This window comes from Hesperophylax consimilis, chromosome 8 (genome assembly GCF_061612785.1).
Source record: "Hesperophylax consimilis isolate HC1 chromosome 8, BYU_Hcon_1.0, whole genome shotgun sequence".
In the NCBI taxonomy this organism is placed as follows: domain Eukaryota; kingdom Metazoa; phylum Arthropoda; class Insecta; order Trichoptera; family Limnephilidae; genus Hesperophylax; species Hesperophylax consimilis.
Genome location: NC_142843.1, coordinates 36,900,969 through 36,918,023, shown reverse-complemented (window position 1 = coordinate 36,918,023; position 17,055 = coordinate 36,900,969). Strand labels below are relative to the sequence as shown.

The following is a 17,055-nucleotide window of genomic DNA, read 5'->3' as shown; positions in this document are numbered from 1 at the left end:
AGTGAATATTGTAAAAGGGAGACCATAATGTAGAGTTATACTCTAGTTGGCATCTAACAAGGGTTTTGTACAACATGATAAATGTGCCTAAATTATTGAAGTCTTTTGAAATTCTCAAAACAAATCCAAGAGTCTTAAGAGCCTTATTGATAATGTTATTAATATGATACACAAAAGTTAGTTTGCTATCGAACAATATACCTAGGTCAATAATTTCACTGACGCAATTTAAGTTTTTATCATTTAATGTATATTGAAAAAATATTGGATTATTTATTCTGTAAAAATTAATGAACTGACATTTCTTTATGTTCAATGCAAGTTTGTTGATAGAGCACCATTCAAAAAGATTTCTCAAATTAGTTTGTAATATAATGCAATCATTTATGTTATTAAACAAAAATTAATTATGTTTTGGCATTTTCCATACATCTTGCCCCTCACCCCGCGGCTTAAAATTATTCTTGAATTGCTTCGTCCAAGGCTTTTTAGGTTCGTGCAGCCAATCATAGGTGTGTGGGAAAGAGAACTTCAATTTGGAACGTCAGATGTCACCACTCGCCGCTGCCCGCTATCTCGCGGTACATTTTCAAACAAATTAGAATTAGTCATTGACTTTTTGACCCTTGGTACGTGCCGCCGCTGGTGGGACTACTAATAATACATGGCGCTAATTATGCTATCTTGATTATTCCTCCATTCAAATTCATAGCATGATTAATGATTTGTAAGTATTGAATAGACATTCTACGGGCAATACAAATCATACGTTGCAATCGGTACCATTAAAACTGAGTGGTTTTTTTATGATTAAAACCAATAGGTACCATTAAATCCGGCACTCATAAAAATCGTCATATCTCCTTTACTGTCATTTTCAGACATATTATATAAACAGATTTATAAAGAGGGAACACCAAACTTTCTTTTCCCAAAATTTAATATGAAATTATTCCATTGAACCGCCAAACAGTTCTCCGATCAAAGTTTGGAAATTTTTTCAATAATTTTTTAAACAAAATGAATAAGTGAAGTGACAGTAACGTTACATATTACGTAAGCATAGTAAAATGTGCATTATTGTTGCCTATAAAGTGCTAAATATATTATCAAACAAACAAACGAAAGAGTATTTCAATTTGAGAGACGGGAATGGGAACTGCCGCCCCGGAAACCATTTATTGGATAACCAACACTTCTGCTATAGGTCATCCCAAGTGGTTCGCTACGTTTGATGACTTAGCAGGGGTTAGCGCTTCTTCCAACCGCTGTGTGTTTTTTTTTTAGTATTTGCAAGGGAAATGAGGCAACATCCCGTTGAAATTATTTTAAAAATCAATCAATCAACATTTGAACTTAAATAAAAATAAACTTAATAATTATTAGAACTTTATAATATGTGATTTGAGTGCCGTGTTTTAAAAGTGAATATTCGGAAATTTGCTCAAAAATATTGGACATTCGAAACGAACGGCGATCGGTAAATGCACTTCAGATGTTTTCAAAAAAATTCTCGGAAACAGGGCAAGCTTGGACCCTGGCAAGTTTTTTTTTTACTAATCCCAGGGTAATTTATTACCCCAACCGTCGCTTTTTATTGCGGGCAGAATGCACCACTTCAACAATTACCAGGAACAGGATTACATGGAGATAAATGATGGACTTGCCGAACGTCACAGCGGTGCTGCCAGGGTCTCTTATCTATGTGAGGTGTCAGCGCTTTATTAGCAGCAGATACATACCTGGACGCTGTTGTTAGACGCGGTGGACTCTCTTACTGCAGCAGCTGGTCCAGTTCCTTCACCACTTAGGATTCTTGCTGCAGAGTCTCCATCTTCTATCTTCGTAGAACGTCACAGCGGTGCTGCCAAGATCTGGTATCTGTGAGAGGATAGTGTGTCAGCGCTTTATTAGCAGCAGATACACACCTGGACGCTGTTGTTGGACGCGGTGGACTCTCTTACTGCAGCAGCTGGTCCAGTTCCTTCACCACTTAGAATTCTTGCTGCAGAGTCTCCATCTTCTATCTTCGTAGAACGTCACAGCGGTGCTGCCAAGGTCTGGTATCTGTGAGAGGATAGTGTGTCAGCGCTTTATTAGCAGCAGACACATACCTGGACGGATGACGAACCTCGTGCTGGCACTGTTGGTGGACGCGGTGGACTCTTTCGCTGCAGCAGCTGGCCCAGTTTCTTCACCATCTAGGATTCTGGCTGCAGAGTCTCCATCTTCTATCTTCGTGTCACCTGTTCTTATACTTCATTTTACTTAACTTAACTTCACTCTATTTTTGTAATATTTATATTTTCTGTAATACCTGCATCAACTGTAAAGCGCCCCTGAGGTGATATCTCACAAAAGCGGCGCTATACAAATTATCCAATAAATAAATAAATTAAATGGGGTTTGTCTAGGTCTTGGCGGTGGAATCGTCTACTTACGTACTACGTGGCAAGTCGAATCGGGAGACACTGGTTGAAGAAGACCTTTAACCTCTCTAGCGGGACTCAAAGATGACAGTATTGGAGTTAACGTAAAAAAATAAATAATTAAACCATTTTATTTGCAGATTTTTTTTTCTTTTTTCATAATATTTGGATACGGGTTTTTTAGATGCTTTTCGACTACCACACTAGACACATGTCCGTATTATGGTAGTCGACGCAACATAATCAAGTTGATATTATTATAAAAATAAATAAGATAATTTTCCCCATTCTAATTCCCAGTCCAGCCCTGGAGTTCCGTCGCCTCGTGACTTAGTGTTTAGCAATACGCATTGAACTGAATATTGTAACTTTTGACTGTCGACTAACGGATTACAGAATCACGTTTTTGTAATAGGATTACTTGGTATTTATCTATTAGGACAAAATACAGTATTATCTCTTGGTGTCTCGAATCTAAATTTGAGCCATCCTCCAGCTGATTCCATTTTCGTAAATACTTATTTGTTTTTTTACGAAATGATTTTTTGTAAATTGTACCTAATTACCAGATAATGCGTTTATAAATTTATAAAAAATACTATAAGTAGTTTCTCCAGAATAGTTATATTCAGAAAAATGATTTTTTGGATATATCCAAGGATAAGTCTGCACTAGAGAGGTTAGTGGATGTTTTACACGACGATTTTCTTCATACCGATCCCCATATGGAAACCGCATATAAAAAGTATTTGCTTTAAGCGATAATTATTTTCACACTCGCGATTTTGTACATGAGAAGAAATAATATTTTGGGACGGTATTAAATCGTCAAAAAATGGCAACACTTTAAACATAACCAAAGATCATGTGAATTATCTGTCATTTGCCTTTGCTGTTGCCGTCAACGAATTATGAAAAATACCGAACATGAATACACGTCCATAATCAGTAATAAACGCATTGATTTTTTTTATAAATATTTTAAATATAACACCTAAAATACTTACGTAAAACAATGATAGACGCCAAGATGTCAAGTTATGTAGGCACGCCATCTTAAACTGAACGAAAATCGGTTTCAAAATAGAACACTTTTTTTTTTGGAAACTGGATGTAAAAAAGCATCGTGTAAAACGTCCATATTTCAGGAACGAGAAAAGTAGTAATGTCTTTCTTTCTCTCCTGGAGGTTTTTATTAATTTATATCATATCAGTAGATGATTCTATTACGGAATTAGTTATTAGACGCCCAAAAGTTATTATAACCCTTTTACAGTCAGTATCGTTTTGAATCACATATGAAAATAAAAAAACCCGAATACCTACATAGGTACCGTGTTTGGTGATCAGATCTGAAAATCCAGACATTTCTCTACCTTAAATAGATTTAAAAAAATACTCGTATAAAAAAATATATTAAAAAAAAACTGTTTTGTTGTGGTTTTTTGTGAGCAATTTTTATCTTCCTGAGAACGTTGATCATATTGGCACGATGAAAAACAAGTTTCAGACAGCAAATAATAGGCAAACCAAACAAAAGAGCCCACACGACCTAAACAAACTGTCTTTGACTAAGATTATACCTAGGTACCGTTGTGGCAGAATTTAGAAAGCATGATATTTCTTTACATAAAAAGTGCTGGCTCTAAAAGATCCCAACTCTAAAGCAGTTATACCTACAATAGTAATCATAAAAACAGATTTAGGAAATGAAATAAAAAGAATTTGGCATTCTCAGACTATAAAAATATTACCATTCGTTATTTCGGCTACTGGCATTACACCTAGCTCTCTCATTAAAAATTTAGGCGTATTAGATCTATCAAAAAATTTATATATAAAGATGCAAAAGTCGGTAATTTTGAATACATGTAGAATAATGAAAGATTTTTTTAAATATTTATGTTGAGGGATCAGTAGTAGGATTTATAGGCCCTGTTAGAAGTTCTACCGAGCCGAACCCTCTGATATAAAAATATCTGGAGTTGGTGGATTATTTTCCCATTTGATCTCTGGTGAGTTGACGTGTTGTTCTTGTATCGTTTTCTATTTATTTTGCTTATATAATGCACTTACATAGTGTTGATTGACTAGATGATCATTTGTGGAAAAGTGTGTGGAAGGGTTTAGTTTTTCCTTTGGGGAAGATTTAACCCGGACATAAAATCGGAAAAATAAAAATTGGATAATTTATATAGCGCCCTTTTTGAAATAATATCACCTCAAGGGCATGATCACAATATGACTTACTATGAAAAAGATATAGGAAACATACTTACCTGTCAGGTCACTTCAGATAAAGACATTTTTATTAGGAAGTTTGCTTGGTGAAGATACCATTTTGCACACAGAGGACACAATATTGAAAAAAATGCACATTGTATTGTTTTAAAGTTGCTATTTTATCCTTATTTACTTTGATGTAACATTTATTAGAGGTCTAGCTGAGGTCCCGGCGTTGCACGGGCTGTACACAGAGTTTTTAGAAATCAGAGGTGGAGAGTGAAAGTAATTTTCCTCTTATTAATTTTGAACGTCAGGTGTGCAAAATTTCAACAAGAATCATCAAAATTCTTCTTTAAGAGGTGGGAAAAGGAGATGGGGTGGTTTTTTAAAATCTTGTATACGTAAATGTCACTATTTTCACCTTAAACCGTCATTCCTAAAACGAGTTACGTCTATCTACTATGTGCATTTAATATGTCAAAAATAGAACGCTAATATATTGATTGCTCTATTATTGTTAGACAACAGGAGAAAAGAGTGTGGAAGAAGTCGGGTATGGTTTCCCATTTTTAGTTTTTAAGCCTTTCAGCACCTCTCTTTTGCTTCCACGTATATATTTATGCACCTTTAATAATTATTTTAAAAAAATTTGTGTTTAAAAATATTTTTTTACCTACTAATTTTGATTTTTTTCTAATTATTTTTATTTTTTTTATTTTTAGCTCTCAAGGTGTTATTTTATATTGGCGTTAAAAAAACCCTATCATAAAAAACAATTGTTTAATTCTAAAAGAAATATTATTTTACAGTGTAAAATGCATAAAAATTAAGATAACTTAAAAAAAACATAAAAATTATAATGGATCCCATTTCAAGCACAACAGCTTAAATCCGCTTAGATCCTTATATGTCGTTATATTGTCGGATTTGTAAATGTATTTGTCGCTGAAATTAATATTACAACCTAGAAGAAAAAATAGACGAAACGATGAATAACCTCCACAAGCGATACGCAAAATATGGGACGTTTTGTTTCACAAAATCAAGGGATATTTTTTTTTCTTCATGTTCCTGAGTAAGAACTCTGTTATTGAAAGGGTTAACAAATCACAATCCCCGACTTATTCTACCATTAACATCACGTCATATATTTTCCTTACACTCTTTTCTTCGTTCATTCGCTCTGTATGCCCAAACTATCTGAACGTCCCTTTCTTAAACTTACTCACTCTGCTTACATCAGCCTTGCGTTATTTGCGAATCTACACATTACTCGCACGATGATACATGGTTTTACACACATACGCCTCAGGGATCTCATTTATACAGCATTCAGTTTGCTTTCGTCCTTCCTCTGTTAGTTCCATGCCTCACTGCCATACATCAGGATAGGTACTAGTACTTCATTGTGGACTGCTAGCAAAGTAATATAAATGATTTTATTATACAGGGTGTATCGGCAAGTACCCGACAAACTTTAACCAGCTATTCCTTAGCACATTTGGAGTAAAAAATGTTATGGGCACTTTGCTGTCCGGTAACATTTTTTCCATTAAAAACAAAAAATAAATAAAAAAATCCACACTCCGTCACTGTTATTTGCCTTGTTTCTCGTGTTCAACAGCTGTTATTAGCAAGTGTGTCAAAAAGTGTCCTCGCTCTTTCGTTTACACTAAATAATAATAGTTAAAAATGAGACGAATGGTGCCGTGCCATTTAGTTGTGATTGTAAAAGCGCGCCAACGTAGGTACGTACGTACATTATTCAACAAAACTCGAACAAAATATTGCCAGACGGGTTTTCAAACTTTGAAAAAGGATAAAACATTGGTGACTTGTGGTGAAAATATGAATAGTAAATGTTTTATTAAAAAAAATGTTACCGGATAGCAAAGTGCCCATAACATTTTTTACTCCAAATGTGCTAAGGAATAGCTGGTTAAAGTTTGTCGGGTGCGTGCCGATACACCCTGTATATGATGACCCTATCACCGTCGAACTAATTTCAATGGATTTTAGAATATAATATACCATATCATTGCTGCTACGTTAGCAAAAACTTTATTGTCCAATAATTAATTTCTCCAGTGAGCGGCAAAATAAGTTTTCACGATCTGTCCACGGTTGGTAGCTGTTAGTTGATAGGTTGATAATTCTGAGAAGTTTTATGATGATGATATTGTAATCATGATGATTCACCGCCAACACAGAATCATTTACATAATATGTACGTGCTTTACAGTCAGCAATTCGCCTTGCAAATCACAATCAAGGAAAATAAGAATGCAAATTACTTTGACTGAAAGTGATTTTTTTAATACTTTGGCGTACAGAATACCAAGTAGAACTAAGTGCCGGGTCTATTAAGCCGAAATCACCTCAATCCGGGTACAGTGAATCAAGCAGGCTAGCTAGTCACATAATTTTAGTTGAAGTAGATGTACAGCTAAGATGAATTAAAAGGTAAAGATTGGTTACTAAGACAATGCACATGGTTTCACTGAACTAGATTCAGTGGACATACTTAACCTTCCAGCGGGCGCGCTGTCGTAAAATTTACGACAGACGCGCCTTATCGCTTCCCCCACTCTTACCACTTAGTCGTCAGCATCGAGCTTCGAGCTATGCTAGAGTCAAATCAAATGTCAAATATTTACCGCAAGATATAAATGTTTTTCTCAAAGTGAATTACGGTCGGGCAGTTTAACCGATAACAGAAGAAGAAAACAGAAGCTTTCCAAAACGCGGTGTTTGTCGGTTATGTGCACTGGATAAGAAAAGATCCTCAGCATCAATGAAGTGTTGCCGTTGCCAGTAAATTACATGCAAGAACCATTCTTCAGCTGAGGTGGTTTGTAACAATTAAAGGATGAGAATATAGATTCTGACTAAATAGGTCGATAGAATATTTTGTTTTGAAATATTAACATGTTTAGAGTGTTGCTTCGTTTTTTTTAAGAAAGTCAAATAATAACTGCCTATTATCATTTTTCATATTCTTAAAAAAATTCCCTAACATTTGTGTAAGAAAACAACACTTACATGGAGAAAACTCGATGACGTAAAATTTACGACAAGCGCCCGCTCAAGGGAAATTTCTCAACGCGCCCGCTGGAAGGTTAAGGCGAAGTTTAATGCTAAATCAATATTTTGATTAATCTTTATAACGAATTGGTGTTCATTATGAATACCAAAAAATATGCTTTAGATAAAATGAAGGTTTTCCTATCTTTTCGCTTGAGAAAAATACAAATAAAATAATAAATTACTCAATAAAAAATGTAAATGAACTCTACTAAAATTTTTTTTTTTCAATATAAATGTATGAACGCGTAAAGGAAACAACTTTAAAAAATACAGTATTATAGCTAAGATTATCTGTGACAGTTTCACTTGATTAACTTTTTTGCTTTCTTATAAAATTATTTACAAAATAAATAAAAACCAGTTTTGTGCTTGAAATCGAACGATTCTAGACTCCGTTTGTCGAGCGATTTTAATGCCTATTACCTATAATATAAGGTATACCAATAATATACACATTTTTGGCTTGTAGCTTCCTCTTAAGACTTACTGCGTTGAGTATCGCACATAAGTTTATTCGTTCAGACAAGCTGTCACCAACGGTTCCATGATAACTCAACACAGTGACAATTCAACACACTTTTAAAAAGTGATATAAAGTCATTAGAAATGATGAAATTTATTTTTTTAACCTAACCTAACCTAACCTACTTAACCCAGTTAGTAAAGTTTTTGTTTCATCACTTTCCATGACTTTATATAGGGGCCGTTCAAGTATTATGTAAGCACTATAGGGGGGCAGGGGGGTCTTTGCTTTGCTTATTTTTGATGACATGGGGGGTGGGGGGGTCGAGATAGGGATTACGTCAGTACTGCTCAGCAGTAGTTATTTTTTTTTACACATTGGCAACCCACACCTTGTCTATGTTTGAAAACCGAATACATATTCGGGGATTCCCACAAATAATTAATACGTTTAGGTCACAGACATATGAATATATAGACTAGAAATTAAAGGTGAGGGGTAAAATCAACTGTTGAAGAACGAAGGGGGTAAAGCTGACTGTGATTCGTCAATAAATCAATCTGACAGTATATAGGCATCTCGCATTATAATATCACCATTTAGTTCTTAAAAGTAAAATCTGCTTTTGAATGAATAGACATTTTTACATGGGAGCGCAAATTACTCGCCACGTTATGAACAAATTTGCGAAGTCCAAATTCGGCAAAAAAAAATTCTTCTATTTTCAGAGTCGAATATTTTGTTTACGTATTTAGTTAAGACACTTTTATAAGTGTTCATAATTTACTTCCCAGTAACAACGATGCGCACACTTGAGAATCGCTACATTAGACCAATGTTGGCTCGATGTGATAGTATATGTTTCTACAACTGATTCATATATTATACGACGTGAATAAGCTTAAAATGATGCTTACATATGGAATGTAATACGACAATTGGGTTTATTCTCTTTTTCACATCTATTTTTACAAGTTTTCATATCACAAGCCACTATTTTGCCGTGTTATTTCATAAAATGCCTCGACCATAGCTCGACGCTAGTTCGAACAAGAATGATGACGTCACATTCTCAAGATTCACGGGAAGCCATACGCGAGCCCAGCCGGCTCCAATGGAACCGGTATGGGGAGTGGGGAATAATACGCTTTTAATCACTTAGGGCAGGTCTACTAATATTCATATGTCTATGGTTTAGGTACTCGCTTAAAAAATAGAATACATTAACAGAAAAATGCATATACATAGGTACCAATTTTTACGTAAGCATGGGAGGGGGGGTAAGAGCTTTGCTTACTTTTGGTGACAATGGGGAAGAGGGGGTAAATTATTGTAATAAATCTGCTTACGTAATACTTGAACGGCTCCATAACTTTTTAAAGATTTGATGAATTATCATTGTGATGATTTATCCGGTCACCGTCACCAACTATATTGCCATTAGCACGTCGTTCAAGGTTCTTTTTTACAGAAAAATACCTTACTGTGATTTAAGAGGTCCAAAAATAATTCACGAGCAAAAAACAGGAATTTCGATCCATCTGCAAATACACACAAATTACTAATTATTTTAATAAATAATTATTCATAAGGCTTTTAGCTACCCGAAAACGGTTAAATGTCGAAAAAAAAATAAAGTGAGTGAACTTAACTACACATAAGTATAAGAAGGAAAACCTACTGACAGTAGGTCGTCTCATTCAGCGTTCCGTGGGTGTAAGCGAGTAAGCGTATCTTGTCATCTCAGTCACACACGTGATGTAGAATGTAGTAATTCGCCGCAACTTTTAAGTACATAAACGCTGCCACAAATATTATTTTAATGTCTATCTTTGTCAACATGAACAACGTTTGAACAACAAGGATTTATTGGTAACATGAGAATGATATAAAATCATTAAAAGCGATGAAAAAAACTAACCTATAAACCTAACCTACTTAACCTATTTAACCTTGTTTTTGTTTCATCACTTTTCATGACTTCATTTTAATTTTTGAAGGTGTGTTGAATTGTCATTTTGATGAGTTATCCGGTCACGGTTTTTTGTTTGCTACATTTTGGGTAAATTTTATAAGACAATAACGTGTTTATTTGTACTGTAATGTCGTTGTTATATCAGTGTATTCCTGTATGGCGACGTCTTATTGATGCTAGGCATCAATTACAGAATCAGGCGTCAAATAATGCTTCTTGTGATTTCCGCGTGATAAACACAAACCTGTTTTTCCTTGTATGTGACATGTTTCTTGACGGTTTTCTCTTTGAAATTCGTCGGGAAATTTCAAGGCAACTTTGTGTTCTTGACACATAGCGTATATGACACATTTCGTGTATTTATCGTAACCCAATGTTTACAATTCTATGGGCACCATCATAAATACTTCGTACGTGAATACTTGTTTATCGGTTTGGCTACGTATGCTCTGTTAATCGAATACAAAACGTTTTCAAATCAAAAGTTTTCATCTCATAAACGAAACTGATGAAATATGGTGGTTATCCCGCATCATATATCTCTTGCAATATCATAGAGTCATAATGAATTAGTTTGTTTTATAATGTATTGAGGATTTCTCTACGGATAATGCTGCATGTTGAATACTGACTTGACCATTAGAGTTGTAATCTACCGTCGACAAACAGAAGCTATTTGACTTCTTGGAGTAAAAAGTAAACAAGTTATTATGTGGAGTGACTACTCACTGCTGGGAGGGGGAGACCTCGGGCCATTGCCGTAAGTGGTGCTCAGGGGGGGTTGGTGGGGGGACGGTCGGGGGGAGGGGGCCTCTACCGACCGCCGCAGTCGCACGTCACTCGCTCCTCGCTTCTCGTACCTTCTCTTGTGATTCGCTAACGAGACAATTGTCGTTTTACCCCTATTATTCCATTAATCATATTTGTGTCGAACGGTGCGTGCTCCTCGCGGCGGTCAGTAGAACGCGAGTGATGAGATCGTTCAGTTTACTAGCCGTGTGTGTCGTGGTGTGCCTCCTGTTACTGGATGGGGCCGAGCCGCGCAAGACCCGAGGGGGCTCCTCTCGCGGGGGCAGCAAGGGCTCGCGGGGCTCCAGCCGCCGCCAGCCACAGCCCCAGCAGCCCGCCAACACGGGGCTCAGCCACTCGGGGCTCGCCAGTCTCAGCTACCCGGGCTACAACAGCCAGGCCGTCAAGCCTAAACCACAACCGTCGGCTCCCCAACCGCATCCGCAGCCAGCACCTAAAAAACCGGATACTCCAGTCGGGTGGAACGTGAACAAAGACACGGCCGTGAAAAAAGACGTCGGACAGTCTCAGAGCAATCCTAACAATCCGCCTGCGTATCCTCCGGCTGGAGGCAGCTTGTCAGGTGCTAGTGGTGCTCAAGGTGCGGGCGGGGCGCACGCCTATCCGCCCAGTCCTGGCCTGTCAGGCACAGGAGCCGCGGGCACGGGACAGCACACCTACCCTGCTAACAGCGCGGGATCTGGAGCCGCTGGACAGCACACATACCCCGCTAACAACGCTGCCGGTCAGCAACACGCTTACCCCGCCAGCAACGGGCTCTCAGGGTCCGGAAACCCGCAGGGACAGCCTCCGCCATACAACCCTAATGTACCCGCTGGTCACAGTGCGTACCCCGCGAACAACCAGCCTGGGTACAATAACAACCCTTATGGCGCTCAGGCGGGAGCATATCCTAACCAAGGACATCCACCACCGTACCAACCTCAGGGCTACGGTGGCATGCCAGGATACGGTGGCCAACAGGGCTATGGCGGTCAACAGGGTTATGGTGGTCAACAAGGTTATGGAGGTCAACAGGGTTACGGTGGTATGGGAGGATTTGGCGGCGGTGGATTTGGCGGATTTGGCGGAGGTGGTGGATATAATAACATGGGTGGATATTACGGTAAACCAAAATCGAGTTTTTTGAGTGGTAACAAGTTTGGACTTATATTAGCCGGTCTGGCAGTCTGGAACCTGGCCAGATCTGGTGGCAGCACCACCCACAACCATTACTATAACAAGGACAACCCTAATGCTAAGGTTGACCCCGCGCATCCTAACGAGCCAGACCCGATCCTGCAAGACCTAGTGAACTGCACCTTGACAATGACGAGTGCCAACGACACAGACATTGTGTTGATTCCTTGTTTCATGGCCACTTCATTCTCTCCGGATGCGAAGTTAGCCAAGGGTTCCACGGTTCCTGTCTTCGTACCTGACAGCTCGAGTCCATTGAATTGCACCATCACCGTATTGACTAAAAATATGACGGAAGTCGTAACGAATATTCCCTGCGAGTCGCTGTCCAGTTTGGCTCCGAAGAATATGACGGAGAATCCTGCGGGGGTAGAGAATCCTCCCGGGGTAGAGAACAATGATCCTGAACCTCCCTTAGAGGTCATCCCTCTGAGTACACCTTCTACAACAACCGTTGTCAATGGACTCGAACCGACATCATCCACATCAACAACAACAACAACAACAACTGTGATTCCAGCAGATGATGCTACCACTGTAAAGCCACCAGAATGATGCCCCTGCCGACGTGACCGCATGACATCGCTGATAATCGGGGCTTCACCTAAACCGGAATTAACCAATTAGTTAAATCACTGAGTGTACGTGATTTGTATTTAACCGTTATAATAATACTTGCTAGAATCTCGCTTGCAATAACCTCTATTTCTTTAATGCTATCTGTATTGTAGATAAATAATTAAAAAATCGCAATGCATCGCATCAACAACTTCTACATATCCAAATAAATATAAACCAGAGGCTATTTTACCATTTATAAACATGTTCAGAAAGTTAATTTTTTCCATACTGATTGCATTTTTGTTCACGCTAGTTATTTGTGTAAGTGAAAGTTATTTCTCCGTTTCTAAAGTGATATTTCCGACAAACTATTAAAAGAAAGTTGCAGTTACTCAGCACACTAAAACACATCTGTTTTTAGAAGTGATCGTTATTTCGAAACCTACAGAACTTTACAATATAATTTTGAATAAAACAAAAACTGTTCTAGTCGTTTTAACTCATTCTCTCACATTCATATAATGTGGTAATTGAATACAAGTCAAAATAACACTATTTTCCACGACTGCAATAGGGCAATGTTGCTGTACAAAAGCATTAAATATCCAACACTGTATTCTATTGGAAAAAATTAAATCAAAAGTTAATCTCAAAACATTACCAAATGTTTTTTAAAAAACTTTGTGTTTCATTTACCACATTTTGCCAACGTGTAATTATTTCGAAACAATTATATTACGTTAATAATAGTATCAATGAATTTAAGTAATTAGTCTAATCATCAATTGTTTTCCCAATTTAAACCATCATTAATAAGTTGTATTTGAAATTTATTGTTTAACAATCATTGACTTGATAATTGGTAGTCGTCTAATCAATAATAATTATCTTATATTGTTTATATTTCTATTTCATGTGTAGTTATATTTTCAATTCAATAAAGTTATATCTCCTAGCGATAATCAGCATCAATACGATGATTTTCAATGACTGCTACACGGAAACAAATAGGAAAAATACTTAGTCAATGATTGTATTAATATTGTTGCAATAAAATAACAACATAATTATTTTTGTCACGAAACAACGTCAAGGAAAATTGCATTACATTAATATCATATTTGTAAAACTTCTTTTATTCATGGAGGTCCAGTATTCAAAGTATGTTTCCTATAATAATAATTTTATTTTTTAGGATAGGTTTTTATTTAATATTCTAAAATATGCATTAGTGTAAATATTGTATCATATTGAATAAATCAATTTTGTACCACCGTATCATCTTGCAATTATTTTTACCAATGATATTCTCAATCCATAATAAATTTCACTCTAAAATAACTTTGTATTCACAAATAATTTCTTATTCTGAGAAAGATGGAAAAAAGAAACCCGTTATGTTTCAAAACATTTTATAATTAAAACACAATACGCAATTCTTAACGGCCAGTTCACAGAATTTGAACAATTCATCTAATTTCACAGTTAATTTTCAAGTACTGTGAAAGTTCTATTCGAGTTCTGTGATATTCCCCCATTATGGGCTGGTTGTTTCACAGAACTGAAATAATAACATAAATCTAATAGAACTTTCACAGAATTTGAAAATTAACCTTAAGAATTGTTCACATTCTGTGAAAAAAAGAGTTTAATAAGAATTGAAGAAAAAAAAGCAATTTAATTAATAGAAATTTCATCAATAACTCAACATTGGTGATAGTTTTGTAAGATACAGGATTATTCCGGGCAAGGGATCACTTTTTTCAATGATATACATTTATTTGATTGAACGGGAGATTTTTATGTACCTTGAAAGTTATTTAGATCTGAGTAATAACACGGCTAAAGCCATTTCAAGCCGAATTTTTTTTTATAAGTGTCTATCACTGGTGTATTTTAATATCTCAATTAATTTAGGGTTATGGGAATTACCCTTTAAAAAGTCTATTTGAAAATTAAATAAAATTGTCGAGGCTTCTAACTCTCATAATGCTGCCATTTTTTAACCCCTTTACCGCCATTGAAAGGAATGTCAACGTCAAAATGCTGCACCAGCGCCTCTAGCGGCCAGCATTATTGATACTGCCAATATTTTACTTTAGTTTGACGTATTATATTTGATTGTAGTATCTGATTGTATCGACCAAATATCGATGAGAATTTGTTTGTATATTTAAATAACGAATGGAACTTAATTGGTTTATCATATGCTGATTTTAGAATGTAATTATATTTATTTATTTTGGAAAACCAACCGACTAGTTAACGTCTATAAATAATAAATGTATACAATACAAATGGAATCTAATGTCAAATTTTCACTATTACATGTTTGCTAAACTATTTAGAAAAAATACAAAATTGGAAATAATAAATAAAATAAAATTAAATAAGATACATGAACACAAATAAATTACAATACATAGCACAACTATCCTTACTATAATAACATAATACCTACAACTAAACTGAACAATAAAATTGTTTTTAAAATGGCATGCAAATGGACAGGATTCATAGCAACAACATGATAACTTGCAGTGTGTTATTAATAATTATATTTTTAAATGTTCAAATTACACGAAAATACCTCCATATTATTGAAATTCTTATTAAATAAGTTACATGCAATGCATATAAAAACGTTTAGTAGAACACTAATTAACAAAAAGTGATTTTTCTCTAGTTCTGAAGTTTACGAAGCATATAAATAATTATATGATTCCTAGTAGAGGTGAGTCGTACTAGCTAGTCTTGATACTTGGTACAAGTGAGAATAAATACTTTTTTCCAAATACCTGTTCCCTAGTATTTCGCACTTGTACCTACTTACAAGTGATGGTATGCCAAAAAAAATTGTGTGGGGTATTGCCCACTCAGTACTGTATTCCATAATTTATCATGATTATATTTTTCAACATAAAATTGAGGGGTAGCTAGAGAATTTCTAATACTTCAATCAATACTCGCAAAACGCGCAAGACGCGAAATTTTTTAATTTTTTCTTATTATTTTAGTACAATATTTGACATTCCATAGAAAAATCCATTAAGGCGATGCCATACGTAGTAATTCAAAATCATGTGTTTTTTGTTTGAAAATTTGGTCGCCTAGAAATGTTTCAGATGCTTTAATTAAATACTGCTAGTAGAATACATCTTGGCCTTTGAAATAATAGATTTTTTTTTAGATAAGTCTTTTTATAAGCCCTGAAAAAATAATTTATAGGCCTATGAAAACTGCTTTAAAGTTCAAAATCTCCTACTTACGAACCCATTTTCGGTTATGATTTTATTGTATAATGTGACAAATTAAGTTATTTATAAAATGATGGAAAAAAAAATGTTTATGCCTGAACATCGACAAAATAAAATAAAAGGCACTTTTTGGCCATGTTTTTTTCTTGCATAAATCAAAACAGGCGGATGGTGTTAAGCGGGAATTTAAACCTTATCGCCATCTACGTAAGGGTTGTCATTGATAGCGGCTCAATTTAAAATACTAAACGACGTATTGCATCGCCTTTGTTGGCCTCGCTGGGTGGCTTAGCCGTGTTGAGGCCATACAATACTCGCAATATCTGTTCTAAACATCTGTTCTAGTATATACACTTCACCTCTAATTCCTAGACATTATAATATATAAAAAAATGTAAATTTTCGTTTCTTCAAAATCTTAAATCTCGGAGAATTCTTCACCGATTGCTTTGAAATTTTGACACAACTTTGCATTCAAATATGGGTGTGTTTTTATCTGCCTATATTATATAGATGTCACCTGTGACAGGTAAAAACATGTTTTTTGTTATACAGCGCCATCTGTTTGACAAACATGTTTTTTTATAAACGGGGAAATCTGCTGAATCTGTTTTTCTATATGCACAGACTGTACAAGCTAGTGATTAAATAAAATCAACAGGTGAATTTTTAACAATATCAGTAGGTACCTGAATTTTGTATTCCTGCGTCAGAGCACGGAAGCCGTAAAATTGATGACTATTAAAATGCAATTTTCGTGCCTAAGGTAATTATTATAATTTATGTATCAGTGATAATATCATTGGTGGAAATAAAACCCGCCCGGATGTGAACATAGCGCTTTCCTACAATAGGCTACATGATGTCGTTTTACAATAAAGGTAACATACAGGTAAGTACTTCCCTTTTCGGGAAAAAAATAAATGGACAAAAAAAGACATGTTCTACTTGAAGGAATTTATTGAAGCTGGCGAAAGCTGTAAGTGGTGGAGACTACTGGCTTAAGATTCTAGTCATTTAAGATTGCTGAAAGCAATGTTTCGACTCAGACGGGATTCTTACCTGAGA

At 35.8% G+C, this 17,055-nt stretch overlaps 1 protein-coding gene across 1 annotated transcript; it reads left to right on the top strand.

Annotated features, from left to right (window-relative positions):
• The first annotated feature begins 11,020 nt into the window (after window positions 1-11,020).
• Window positions 11,021-14,008, top strand: LOC149421983 (uncharacterized). The gene has a single exon (XM_089634633.1). It carries the CDS (start codon window positions 11,153-11,155, stop codon window positions 12,722-12,724), a length of 1,572 nt encoding a protein of 523 aa, XP_089490759.1. The 5' UTR covers window positions 11,021-11,152; the 3' UTR covers window positions 12,725-14,008.
• The last annotated feature ends 3,047 nt before the right edge of the window (window positions 14,009-17,055 follow it).